General features: G+C 42.1%; 1 protein-coding gene across 1 annotated transcript in view; it reads left to right on the plus strand.

Annotated features, from left to right (window-relative positions):
• LOC126484517 (venom dipeptidyl peptidase 4-like) overlaps positions 1-14885 on the plus strand; it is a 314011-nt gene that overhangs the window by 131500 nt on the left and 167626 nt on the right. The window contains exons 6-7 of the mRNA XM_050108064.1: positions 6108-6295; positions 9194-9378. Coding sequence (XP_049964021.1) covers positions 6108-6295; positions 9194-9378 — 373 coding nt within the window. The remainder of the gene's footprint in view (positions 1-6107; positions 6296-9193; positions 9379-14885) is intronic.

The following is a 14885-nucleotide window of genomic DNA, read 5'->3' on the forward strand; positions in this document are numbered from 1 at the left end:
AGCAATGAGAGAAACATTCAACGAATTCGAACATAAAACATTGGCAAACAATCTAAACAAGAGCCCTAAAAAGTTTTGGTCATATGTAAAATCGGTAAGCGGATCTAAATCCCCTATTCAGTCACTCGTTGATCACGATGGCACCGAAACAGAGGACGACCGAAGAAAGGCAGAAATACTGAATTCAGTGTTCCGAAATTGTTTCACTGCGGAAAATCGTAACACGGTCCCTGACTTCAGCCGTCGCACGGACGCCAAAATGGAAAATATTGAAATAAACGATATCGGAACTGAAAAACAACTGCTATCACTTAGTAGCGGAAAAGCATCCGGACCAGACGAGATACCCTTAAGATTCTACAGTGATAATGCTAAAGAACTTGCCCCCTTTCTATCAGCAATTTATCGTAGATCGCTGGAAGAACGTAAAGTACCTAGCGACTGGAAGAAAGCGCAGGTCGTTCCCATTTTCAAGAAGGGTCATAAATCAGATGCGAATAATTATAGGCCTATTTCGCTTACGTCAATCTGTTGTAGAATAATGGAACATGTTTTGTGTTCTCGTATTATGACGTTCTTAGATAATACAAATCTCCTTCATCATAACCAACATGGATTCCGCAAACAGAGATCATGTGAAACTCAGCTCGCCCTATTTGCCCAAGAAATTCACAGTGCCGTAGACACTGGCGAGCAGATTGATGCCGTATTCCTGGACTTCAGGAAGGCATTTGATACGGTTCCGCACTTACGTTTAGTGAAAAAAATACGAGCTTACGGAATATCGGACCAGGTTTGTGATTGGATTCAGGATTTCCTAGAAGAAAGAACACAACATGTCATTCTTAACGGTTCAAAATCTGCAGATGTAGAGGTAATTTCGGGAGTACCGCAGGGAAGCGTGATAGGACCTTTATTGTTTGCAATATACATAAATGACTTAGTTGACAACATCGGTAGCTCCGTGAGGCTATTTGCAGATGACACGGTTGTCTACAAGAAAGTAGCAACATCAGAAGACTCGTACGTACTCCAGGAGGACCTGCAGAGGATTAATGCATGGTGCGACAGCTGGCAGCTTTCCCTAAACGTAGATAAATGTAATATAATGCGCATACATAGGGGCAGAAATCCATTCCAGTACGATTATGCCATAGGTGGTAAATCATTGGAAGCGGTAACGACCGTAAAATACTTAGAAGTTACTATCCGGAGCGATCTGAAGTGGAATGATCACATAAAACAAATAGTGGGAAAAGCAGGCGCCAGGTTGAGATTCATAGGAAGAATTCTAAGAAAATGTGACTCATCGACGAAAGAAGTAGCTTACAAAACGCTTGTTCGTCCGATTCTTGAGTATTGCTCATCAGTATGGGACCCTTACCAGGTTGGATTAATAGAAGAGATAGACATGATCCAGCGAAAAACAGCGCGATTCGTCATGGGGACATTTAGTCAGCGCGAGAGCGTTACGGAGGTGCTGAACAAGCTCCAGTGGCGGACACTTCAAGAAAGGCGTTACGCAATACGGAGAGGTTTATTATCGAAATTACGAGAGAGCACATTCCGGGAAGAGATGGGCAACATATTACTACCGCCCACATATATCTCGCGTAATGATCACAACGAAAAGATCCGAGAAATTAGAGCAAATACGGAGACTTACAAGCAGTCGTTCTTCCCACGCACAATTCGTGAATGGAACAAGGAAGGGGGGATCAGATAGTGGTACAATAAGTACCCTCCGCCACACACCGCAAGGTGGCTCGCGGAGTATAGATGTAGATGTAGATGTAGATACAATGCTGTACTCCAGACGTACATCCTCAGAAATTTCTGCCTCAAATTAAGGCCGATATTTGATATTAGTAGACTTCTGTTGGCCAGAAATGCCTTTTTTGCCATAGCGAGTCTGCTTTTGATATCCTCCTTGCTCCGTCCGTCATTGGTTATTTTACTGCCCACGTAGCAGAATTCCTTAACTTCATTGACTTCGCCCGCAGCTCGTGGTCGTGCGGTAGCGTTCTCGCTTCCCACGCCCGGATTCCCGGGTTCGATTCCCGGAGGGGTCAGGGATTTTCTCTGCCTCGTGATGGCTGGGTGTTGTGTGATGTCCTTAGGTTAGTTAGGTTTAAGTAGTTCTAAGTTCTAGGGGACTGATGACCATAGATGTTAAGTCCCATAGTGCTCAGAGCCATTTGAACCATTTCATTGATTTCGTGACCATCAATCCTGATGTTAAGTTTCTCGCTGTTCTCATTTCTACTACTTCTCATTACCTTCGTCTTTCTCCGATTTACTCTCAAACCATACTGTGTACTCATTAGACTGTTCATTCCGTTCAGCAGATAATTTAATTCTTCTTCACTTTCAATCAGGATAGCAATGTCATCAGCGAATAGTATCATTGATATCGTTTCACCTTGTATTTTAATTCCACTCCTGAACCTTTCTTTTATTTCCATCATTGCTTCCTCGATGTACAGATTGAAGAGTAGGGGCGAAAGGCTACAGCCCTGTCTTACACCCTTCTTAATACGAGCACTTCGTTCTTGATCGTCCACTCTTATTATTCCCTCTTGGTTGTTGTACATATTGTATATACCCGTCTCTCGCTATAGCTTACCCCTACGTTTTTCAGAATCTCGAACAGCTTGCACCATTTTATATTGTCGAACGCTTTTTCCAGGTCGACAGATCCTATGAAAGTGTCTTGATTTTTCTTTAGCCTTGCTTCCATTATTAGCCGTAACGTCAGAATTGCCTCTCTCGTCCCTTTACTTTTCCTAAAGCCAAACTGATCGTCACCTAGCGCATTCTCAATTTTCTTTTCCAGTCTTCTGTATATTATTCTTGTAAGCAGCTTCGATGCATGAGCTGTTAAGCTGATTGTGCGATAATTCTCGCACTTGTCAGCTCTTGCCGTCTTCGGAATTGTGTGGATGATGCTTTTCCGAAAGTCAGATGGTATATCGCCAGACTCATATATTCTACACACCAACGTGAATAGTCGTTTTGTTGCCACTTCCCCCAATGATTTTAGAAATTCTGATGAAATGTTATCTATCCCTTCTGTCTTATTTGACCGTAAGTCCTCCAAAGCTCTTTTAAATTCCGATTCTAATACTGGATCCCCAATCTCTTCTAAATCGACTCCTGTTTCTTCTTCTATCACATCAGACAAATCTTCACCCTCATAGAGGCTTTCAATGTATTCTTTCCACCTATCTGCTCTCTCCTCTGCATTTAACAATGGAATTCCCGTTGCACTCTTAATGTTACCACCGTTGCTTTTAATGTCACCAAAGGTTGTTTTGACTTTCCTGTATGCTGAGTCTGTCCTTCCGACAATCATATCATTTTCGATGTCTTCACATTTTTCCTGCAGCCATTTCGTCTTAGCTTCCCTGCACTTCCTATTTATTTCATTCCTCAGCGACTTGTATTTCTTTATTCCTGATTTTCCCAGAACATGTTTGTACTTCCTCCTTCCATCAATCAACTGAAGTATTTCTTCTGTTACCCATGGAGACCTTTGGAGAGAAGAGAACCACTTGTATGAATATCAAGAGCTCAGATGGCAACCCAGTTCTAAGCAAAGAAGGGAAGGCAGAAAGGTGGAAGGAGTATATAGAGGGTTTATACAAGGGCGATTTACTTGAGGACAATATTATGGAAATGGAAGAGGATGTAGATGAAGATGAAATGGGAGACATGATACTGCGTGAAGAGTTTGACAGAGCACTGAAAGACCTGAGTTGAAACAAGGCCCCGGAAGTAGACAACATTCCATTAGAACTACTGGTGGCCTTGGGAGAGCCAGTCATGACAAAACTCTACCATCTCGTGAGCAAGATGTATGAGACAGGCGAAATACCCTCAGACTTCAAGAAGAATATAGTAATTCCAATCCCAAAGAAAGCAGGTGTTGACAGATGTGAAAATTACCGAACTATCAGTTTAATAAGTCACAGCTGCATAATACTAACGCGAATTCTTTACAGACGAATGGAAAAACTGGTAGAAGCGGACCTCGGGGAAGATCAGTTTGGATTCCGTAGAAATGTTGGAACACGTCAGGCAATACTAACCTTACGACTTATCTTAGAAGAAAGATTAAGGAAAGGCAAACCTACGTTTCTAGCATTTGTAGACTTAGAGAAAGCTTTTGACAATGTTAACTGGAATACTCTCTTTCAAATTATGAAGGTGGCAGGGGTAAAATACAGGGAGCGAAAGGCCATTTACAATTTGTACAGAAACCAGATGGCAGTTATAAGAGTCGAGGGGCATGAAAGGGAAGCAGTGGTTGGGAAAGGAGTGAGACAGGGTTGTAGCCTATCCCCGATGTTATTCAATCTGTATATTGAGCAAGCAGTAAAGGAAACAAAAGAAAAATTCGGAGTAGGTATTAAAATTCATGGAGAAGAAATAAAAACTTTGAGGTTCGCCGATGACATTGTAATTCTGTCACAGACAGCAAAGGACTTGGAAGAACAGTTGAACGGAATGGACAGTGTCTTGAAAGGAGGATATAAGATGAACATCAACAAAAGCAAAACGAGGATAATGGAATGTAGTCAAATTAACTCGGGTGATGTTGAGGGAATTAGATTAGGAAATGAGACACTTAAAGTAGTAAAGGAGTTTTGCTATTTAGGCAGTAAAATAACTGATGATGTTCGAAGTAGAGAGAATATGAAATGTAGACTGGCAATGGCAAGGAAATCGTTTCTGAAGAAGAGAAATTTGTTAACATCGAGTATAGATTTAAGTGTCAGGAAGTCATTTCTGAAAGTGTTTGTATGGAGTGTAGCCATGTATGGAAGTGAAACATGGACGATAACTAGTTTGAACAAGAAGAGAATGGAAGCTTTCGAAATGTGGTGCTACAGAAGAATGCTGAAGGTAAGGTGGGTAGATCACGTAACTAATGAGGAGGTATTGAATAGAATTGGGGAGAAGAGAAGTTTGTGGCACAACTTGATTAGAAGAAGGGATCGGTTGGTAGGACATGTTTTGAGGCACCAAGGGATCACCAATTTAGTATTGGAGGGCAGCGTGGAGGGTAAAAATCGTAGAGGGAGACCAAGAGATGAATACGCTAAGCAGATTCAGAAGGATGTAGGCTGCAGTTGGTACTGGGAGATGAAGAAGCTTGCACAGGATAGAGTAGCATGGAGAGCTGCATCAAACCAGTCTCAGGACTGAAGACCACACCACCACCCACCCATGGTTTCTTCGCAGCTACCTTCTTTGTACCTATGTTTTCCTTCCCAACTGCTGTGATTGCCCTTTTTAGAAATGTCCATTCCTCTTCAACTGTACTGCCTACTGCGCTATTCCTTATTGCTGTATCTATAGCGTTAGAGAACTTCAAACGTATCTCGTCATTCCTTAGTACTTCCGTATCCCACTTCTTTGCGTATTGATTCTTCCTGACTAATGTCTTGAACTTCAGCCTACTCTTCATCACTACTATATTGTGATCTGAGTCTATATCTGCTCCTGGGTACGCCTTACAATCCAGTATCTGGTTTCGGAATCTCTGTTTGACCATGATGTAATCTAATTGAAATCTTCCCGTATCTCCCGGCCTTTTCCAAGTATACCTCCTCCTCTTGTGATTCTTGAACAGGGTATTCGCTATTACTAGCTGATACTTGTTACAGAACATGGACTAGCTTAAGATAAATAACTTATTTTTGTGGTTAATTAAGAACCCTGTTAATACATGCATACAGTTGTGTTATAGAAAGAAGATACCGGCCACCAAACAACATCCTCTCCTTCCTTCCCGTGATACAAGCCTACAGTGACAACGAGCAACACAATAGGTATCATGCAGGTGTGTGTTTTGTAACGAAAAGAGGGCGTCATAATATGGTGTTTGGAATCCTGAATAAAACCAACCTGCTTTCAGAAAAATAAAGTTGCATTGGGTACTGAATGTGTCCTATAACATCTGGTTGAAATTACGTCTGTATCTAGCATGACAGTCTTGCGCTTTTCTGCTAAATTTATTTATTAGCAGAAAATTGAGCCACCTACATAAGGTGACAGTGTGAGAACTGAGTCTTTACTTGCCTTTCTGCTTCCGCCCGCAGCACCACAATACACATCGGCGAGGGCAAGCGGCTGCAGCTGGCCAAGTGGGGGCCAGGCAACAGGCTGGCCTACGTGTATGAGAACGACATCTACTACCTGGCCGAACCCACCGCCGAGCCGCTGCAGGTCACTACGGATGGCGTGCCGATGGCAGTCTATAACGGCATCGTCGACGACTACGGACATTGTAAGCATAATGCGCTATCCTCACATTTAACGATTTTAGGTAGCTGAAATGAGAACAATATGTTTACACGTCTGGTGGTCAACAGATGGTTTTCAAGAAATTAAGAAAATACGCCTTCTTTCTTCTTGTTCCTGGCCTCTATCTCGTATCTTCACGAGGTGGGCATGTTAACTGCCGGATTTGGCAAAGCTATTGACAGAGGATGGCCACATGCCCTTCCTGTCGCGATCCCTTACCGCCACCCTGGGACGGAATTTATGCAACCCCAGCTGCCTGCGTCTAATGTTGTTCCATGCGAAAGTGTGCAAATGTTTTTTGGATGGCTGCGAATCATATAACTGAGGTGGAATGTTTGTACCAATCTGGTACTCACCTAGTGGGACGTAGGAAAGCTCCAAAAACCACATCCAGACTGGCCGGCACACCACACCGACTTTCGTCGTTAACCCTCGCTACTTAGACTGACGTCAGTAGCTTCGTGGGCTAGTTTTCGACTCCAAAAAGAAAAACCTTTTGAAAATTGTTTACGTCTATGTTTATCTAAACAGTTCTTAAAGAATCAATAAAAGAAAGGCTTCTATTAATGAAAAATAAATTTTTATTAAAAACGGAAAAGTAACCCAACCAACAGTTAAATATCTTACATTAACAATGGCCTCCTAAACAGGGTTTTTATAATATACGAAATGTATTCGCAGTTACGAAGACGAACAACCATAAGTTATATAAGGAAAAGATGACAATGAAAATCTATGCCGGCCCGTAATTATAATCAACTTAAAAACCAAAGAAAATCTACTTCAACAATGTTCAGAAACATGTTTTGAGATCAAATAACAATCAATTAAGTAAAGTACAAAGAAAGAAATAAACAATACCTTCAATACAAAAAATGACTAGGTACATATACAAATCAATTAAGCACTCATTTTCATTCATTAAAGTCAATACTTATATTTTCGTCAACCGAAAACATTTTGCACACTTGTTTTTGACATTTAGAACATAGTACAAAAGCATAGCCGGTAAACAGATTACATAGAAGTGGTGTGGTAACGTTGTAATAGGAACGGAATTGTAAAGAAAATAGTGACCGATGGGGCAACAAATTCCTCCATGAATGTAGTTAAGAGCTAATCTGCCCGGTGGATTCGATCCAGGGTTGGCGCATATCCCCGAATCCCTGAAGCGGCCTGCCAATGCGCTCGACTATCCGAGTGGTCAAGTGAAGAAAATCACTTTCATAAAAATGGGGATACAACGTACTGCTCCAAAACAGCAAAACAATAAACTCTATTTCACAAGCAGCAAAAATACTCTCATCCATTGTCAGAAGCATGATACAATGCAAAATTTAATTAGAACTTGAAAAGACTCATCTGGGTGTTAGACCAAAAACAGAGACACGAGGAGCCGTAATAGGACTCCAGAGCGTGCTAGTAAGAAGATTAGAATTGAATAGGGATATTCAAATAGCATCTATTGCTTTAGAAATAACATTCAAAAATCTTCATAATATTGAAGATGTGCGATTAGACTGGAAAGATAGAAGAATAATGTAAACAATAAATGAAAACAAGTTTTTGAAGACAGAGAGCTGGCCGGAGTGGCCGAGCGGTTCTAGGCGCTACAGTCTGGAACCGCGCGATCGCTACGGTCGCAGGTTCGAATCCTGCGTCGGGCATGGATGTGTGTGATGTCCTTAGGTTATTTAGGTTTAAGTAGTTCTAAATTCTAGGGGACTGATGACCTCAGCAGTTAAGTCTCATAGTGCTCAGAGCCATTTGAACCATTATGAAGACAGAGATAAACTGAGAGCAACGGGAAGCTACAATTAGAAAAGGTATCAGAGAAAGATTGTCGTTGTCACCATATAACCTTTTCATTAAAAAAAAACCTTATGAACATATTAACAGAAAAAACACCTGGAGTTGTAGTGGGCGGAATTCCTACTCAATGCATAACATTTGAGAATAGTAGTGCGTTAATACATACAAAATAAAAGTATATCCTAAATTTGTAAGAGTTATGAAAGAGCTTGAATTTATAATTGACAGAAACCAAACAAAAATTGTGATAGTAAGCAAATAAAAACTGAGGACGAAACCTGACTACAAAATTCAAAGAAATAAAACAAGAACAGCTACAAGTTATGTTATTTCGGTACCTTAATCACGGAAAATAACAGATCCAGGCAGGGAATAACAAAAATAATTTCAATAAGTAAACACGCTTTCAGCATAAGAACATACCTGTTGGAGAACAAGTCGTTTAATATAGAAAAGAAAAAATTAAGAAAAAATATTATCAAGTCGTTCATCAGGAGTGAAAGCTCCACATTGGTGAAAACGAATAGAAAACGCTTAGAAGCGATGGAGATGTGGCTTTGGAGAAGAGTAATGAGAACCGTCTGGATAGAAAGAAAAGCCGATGAAGATGTTTTGAAAGGGATCAGTGAGCAAATAAACCTCATAGCAACTATCCAGAAACGGAAAACGATATTTTTTGGATATTTTGTGGGATATTTATTTAGATCCAATAACTTTACGACAAATGAATTGCAAGGAAACATTTTGGGAAAGAACCCTAAGGGCAGGCCACGAAAGAAAATAGAAGAAGCCCTTTTGAAGGTAACTAACTCCACCTTTCAACAGTGTTTAGCCATCTGAAAAACATCTAAGGGTGATTTTGGCAGTAAGGGTACTATATTGAGTTGAAGAAGAAATAGGAAAATATTTTACTTCTATTGTTTCGTCTGGGATTACATTGAGATGATGTTTGTGTACAGTTGTAGTGTGGCACTTCTGTTTTCATTACCACTATACTGTGCACCTCACATTGCTAGATGGTTTTCGTTTCCAGGCAACACTTTTGTCTGATGAGAGAATCGTGTTCTAGTGTCGCAGTCTGCCTCAAACACGGTGGGCAGGGCAAACATGCTGCTGTGGTCCCCGGACGGCCGACGAATCGCCTACGGACAGTACAACGCCTCAGACGTCTACTACACCGCCTTCGAGTACTACGATTCAGCTGGGGGTGGAGAGTACCAGTACACGAGGTTCCTGAAGTTCCGCTACTCGAAGGTACTGTGCTCTCTACATCCGAGTTGCCACGTGCAGAACGGTTGTAGCAATACCAGAAGAAATAACGATAACGGTTTCAGTTCGTGCTTTGCTAGTATACAAATGATATGGGTGTGGTACACAGTACTGTGTGGAAAGTAATATGGAGTAACAGTGGCTACGTCACTACCATTCACAGAAGCTGCATGTCAGAGCACTACCGAGGTGATCCTGTGCCTCTGGCAGAACTGCCAAAGCTGCGCCTCCTATTTCCACACCCACCCTCATTTCTGTAAACCACGTTTCAGCAATTTTTTCTATGCAGATCTAACAAATTTCATAATTTTGTAAATAAGTTGCATAAAAATTAAGGATGAATGTAAAATACGCACATCAAAAACAGTTTTGCATCACCACGGTTCTCAGAACTCCTGAACGCTGACTGTGGAAACTGTATCACAGACACAGTCCCTTTGATTGTTCAGAGATATCACTAAACCTGCCCAAAGATGTAAACAACTATGCATGAGCACCGCCTATTAGATGGAGGGGGTCCGACAGCCGATCAGTCCCAGTCATTCCACCAAGAAGGAGGCACACGGCTCGTGTTGTCTGCAGTTCTACCATGCCTAAACGGTCAATACCGCTGTTCGATCGCGTCCGCATTGTTACTTTGTGCCAGGAAGGGCTCTCGACGAGGGAAGTGTCCAGGCTTCTCGGAGTGAACCAAAGCAATGTTGATCGCACATGGAGGGGATACAGAGAGACGCTCAGGCCGCCCAAGGGCTACTACTGCAGTGAATGACCGCTATCTGCCGATTATGGCTCGGAGGAACCCTGACAGCAACGCCACCTTGTTGAATAATGCTTTTCGTGCAGCCACAGGACGGCGTGTTACGACTCAAACTGTGCGCAATAGGCTGTATGATGCGCAACTTCACTCCCGACGTCCATGGTGATGTCCATCTGTCGGCCGGAGTGGCCGTGCGGTTCTAGGCGCTACAGTCTGGAACAGAGCGACCGCTACGGTCGCAGGTTCGAGTCCTGCCTCGGGCATGGATGTGTGTGATGTCCTTAGGTTAGTTAAGTTTAATTAGTTCTAAGTTCTAGGCGACTGATGACCTCAGAAATTAAGTCGCATAGTGCTCAGAGCCATTTGAACCAACACACTGTCCAATGAGTGCAGCAAGGTGGAGGTTCCCTGTTGTTTTGGGGTGGCATTATGTGGGGCCGATGTAAGCCCCTGGTGGTCATGGAAGGCGCCGTAATGCAACCGATAATGCAACCTTATCCGCAGCATATTGGCGAGGCATTCATCTTCATGGACTACAATGCGCGCCCCCATCGTGTACATCTTGTGGATGACTTCGTTCAGGATAACGACATCGCTCGACTACAGTGGGCAGCATGTTTTCCAGACATGAACCCTATCGAACATGCCTGGTATAGATTGAAAAGGGCTGTTTATGCACAACGCGACCCACCAACGACTCTGAGGGATCTACGCCGAACTGCCGTTGAGGTGTGGGACAATCTGGACCAATAGTGCCTTGATGAATTTGTGGATAGCATGCCACGACGAATGTAGGCATGCATCAGTGCAAGAGGACGTGCTACTGGGTATTAGAGGTACCGGTGTGTACAGCTATCTGGACCACCACCTCTGAAGGTTTTGCTGTGTGGTGGTACAACATGCAATGTGTGGCTTTCATGAGCAAGAAAAAAAAGGCGGAAATGATTTTTATGTTGATCTCTATTCCAGTTTTCTGTACAGGTACCGAAACTCTCGGAACCGAGGTGATGCAAAACTTTTTTGATTTGTGTATGTCTCAAATGTGCCATATTGACGAAAACTGCACCTTGTAGCAAATAAATTCCTAATTGTATGATTCTGCTTGTAGGCAGAACTTAAGAACTTTTCCCAATTAATTCTTAAATCGTCTTTTTTTACCAGTTTTCGCATCTCTACCCCCGCCACGCCTTCCCCTTATCGATACGGCATGGTGCGGGTAAGTTTAGCTCCAGTTGACTCCGGTTCTTGCAATCCGTGTAGTAGTGCAATGTGGTCAATCATTTTCTTGGTTACGCATCTGTTTTAACAGAGATGGAGCGCTCAGTAGTCACAATAATCATCCAGGGACCGTTGCGAATTCGTACTCTATAATAGAGAAGAACTGTCTGCCCCCGCAGAGTTTCAATGAAAATCTAGGAAGACATAGTGAATGACTGAAGACTAGAAATTCAAAAGGGACTAAGTACCAAAATGACTGTTTCGAGATATTGAAAGGGGAATGCTTTGATACAAATAATACGTTAGTAAGTCAGACTGAAGGAAGATGTGATCTGGTAAGTAACTCAGAGAACAACTAGTCCGCCCGTAGTATCACAAAGAAAATGACAATTTAGAAAAGGGCTAAGTTCATTGTTTTTGTGTTGTTTCTACAATGATTACATTAGCAAGACGAGGCGGAATAAGAGTACCAAAGACCATATTGTGACATTTTACACGCATTTAACAACAAATTTTGATGTGCTCTTCTGGTAAATATGATATCACACTTAGCAGGTCCTTCTTCTTCTCTCGCGATAAGCACTGATGGTTGTCAACTTGCTTTAGTTCCAGATTTTGGAAATCAGAGACTGATTTGCCGTTCTTGAGGACACTGAATGTTGTCCGCTCCTCTTGCTCGTCGAAGGTTCTTCGTATTTTGACCTCTCCAGGGGCAGATAATTGAATCCACGATGCAGTTGATATCAAGAATTGTTGGTGGCGATCAAGTTTTCTGCTGCTGTGTAAAAGTCAAGAAAGGGCGAGTCATGTATTTCCAGAACTTTGAATGGCTTTGGATGAGGTGATGAACTCACCCGCAACGAAATATTTCACTCTCTTCTTTCTCTTTTCAGTGACTGCAAAATCTCGATCACATTCCAGACAGCTATATCAAGATATGAGATATTTATGATCAGCATATTCAAACATATCACAACACTTTAGAAACTTGAACATGAATAGAAGAATTTGGTGTTTATTTTGTCCATAGCAGTTGTCACTGCATACGCACAGTTCATTATGATACTAGCTACTTGATTCAGAAATGCAAATAAACAGGATGCGATTTCATTGGCTCCCCTACCACCTTCCGTCTCATTCCACATACACATTGTGGTATCACCAGTGTCATACATATGTACACCGAAATTGTAACATGAGAGTTGCTGCTTAAGGAAAGGTACGAACATAACCTGTTGGAGATCTATGTATAGCGTGCAAGTATCACTGTTTGGTAACGCTGCAACAAGTGCATCAGTTCTTAAGTGTGATGCGGCCCTTTCGCCTTTGCGATGGTTCAATTCGAGTTCTTTCTTAGCTTTGACGGCAGCCTAGTGGTTTGTCTTACATTCTAGAACTAACCAGTCACATGTTTTGCTTGTATCTGATAGTGGCTTTCTGAAAGATAAGTGCTAAACATCCACAAGGAAATCTTTCCTGTAAAATTTATAAGTTAATATTGAGATCGGGGCTTAAGTAGTCCTTCGTTGTGCGCTTTCTGTTGTAGTGCCTCACATCTCTAGGCAACATGTGAATGTGGGCCCGAGAGCTGCCCAATCTGCTGACCTTCATCTGTGAATTTTCTATTAAATGCTCCACCTCTATGGTCTTTGAAAACATTATCGCCGGTCTTTTTCTTCCGTGCTATGATCTCTACTTTTTTCTTTGAAATAACGGAATCATCCATAAAGGTATTCTTACATTCCTGTTTATTGCACCCTCACGAGCAGGGACTACGAACCTCAGTGTACACTGGCGGCTACTTTCCGTGGAATCTACGTACTTTCCATTTCGCCGACGTTGTACTGGAATAACGTCCATGAGCCTCATTAAGAACGTACGTTGTGCCTGCTAATTTTGCTGGTAGAACGTAGTAAACAAGTTCGTGGTATGTTCGCTCAAAAGGATTGACAATAATACATTTGTCGGTAACTTGAAACCAAATATTGTGACACATTATAGTATTACAATACTGTTGTAAGTAGGCTGTTTACGTTTTTATGTTGGTAACGCCACGTAGCGCTCTGTATGAAAATTACTGACTGTGCTGTGTGCAGTCTGTGGCTGGTTGGCATTATTGGAATATTCGCTATTGTAGTGTTGCGCAGTGGGATGTGAACAACGCGTAGCGTTGCGCAGTTGGAGGTGAGCCGCCAGCAGTGGTGGATGTGGGGAGAGAGATGGCAGAGTTTTGAGAGCGGAAGATCTGGACGTGTGTCCGTCAGAAAAAGGAAATTTGTAAGACTGGATGTCATGAACTGCTATATGTATTATGACTTTTGAACACTATTAACGTAAATACAGTGTTTGTTCTGCATCAAAATCTTTCATTTGCTAACTATGCCTATCAGTAGTTAGTGCCTTCAGTAGTTAGAATCTTTTATTTAGCCGGCAGTATTTGCCGCTCGCTGTATTGCAGTAGTTTGAGTAAGGAAGATTTTTGTGAGGTAAGTGATTGACGAAAGGTATAGGTTATTGTTAGTCAGGGCCATTCTTTTGTAGGGATTATTGAAAGTCAGACTGCGTTGCGCTAAAAAAAAAAAAAAAAAAAAAAAAATATTGTGTGTCAGTTTAGTGATGATCAGAATAAGTAAAGAGAAAATTGTTTTGCTCAGCTGTTTGAAAATTAAATAATGTAAGAGGTTTTCCAGCACCGTCATTTACAAAATTTTCTAAGGGGACGTTTCACTGTTACTTGTTTTCAATCATAAGAGTCTCACGTAGATACTCTTATTGTGAAGCATTAACGTTTAATGTACTGACCACGTACCTGTGTGCTTGGCTGTTGTTTGGGAGGTTTTTCTTTTTCTTTTCCTGTCTTGTATGATGAATCAGACACTCTGCCTTTCTCCTGCATCACTCTCTTACTTACGCTTTCACATTGACTCCTCATTGCTTTTGGACCATCACAGTATTCAGACGCACAATGCATCATAAGATCAGCCATCTTCATTAACAAATGTCGACTGATCAACAACAGAGCGCTAGTGGTAGAACGTGGACTCAGAGCATATCGACATTCCTCATGGATTGAACGCCATCTACGAACGGTAACGGGAGTATGTACGGACATAGCACCTCTCGCCAGGCAATGGGCTTGACACCTACCTCCTATCGACAGCAAAATCTCGTTTTTCACAAAAATGTTGCTTAACCCCGTTTGAATTTCTAGTCTTCGTTTGCTTAACAGGGCCATACCAGCATCCTCCCCCCTTGAAGGTCCCTCTTTATACTATCCTTCTGAGGCGCATATTCTCGAAAGTGTTAGAATATACAGCACATGATCTTTCTTCATGCGTGTCATTCCAATATAATGGAGCCCTGTTCACACTGTACACCTTATGTGCCAGCCGGGGTGGCCGAGCGGTTCTAGGCGCTACAGTCTGAAACCGCGCTATCGCTACGGTCGCAGGTTCGAATCCTGCCTCGGGCATGGATGTGTGTGATGTCCTGAGGTTGGTTAGGTTTAAGTAGTTCT

The sequence above is a fragment of the Schistocerca serialis genome, chromosome 6 (assembly GCF_023864345.2).
Source record: "Schistocerca serialis cubense isolate TAMUIC-IGC-003099 chromosome 6, iqSchSeri2.2, whole genome shotgun sequence".
NCBI lineage: Eukaryota > Metazoa > Arthropoda > Insecta > Orthoptera > Acrididae > Schistocerca > Schistocerca serialis.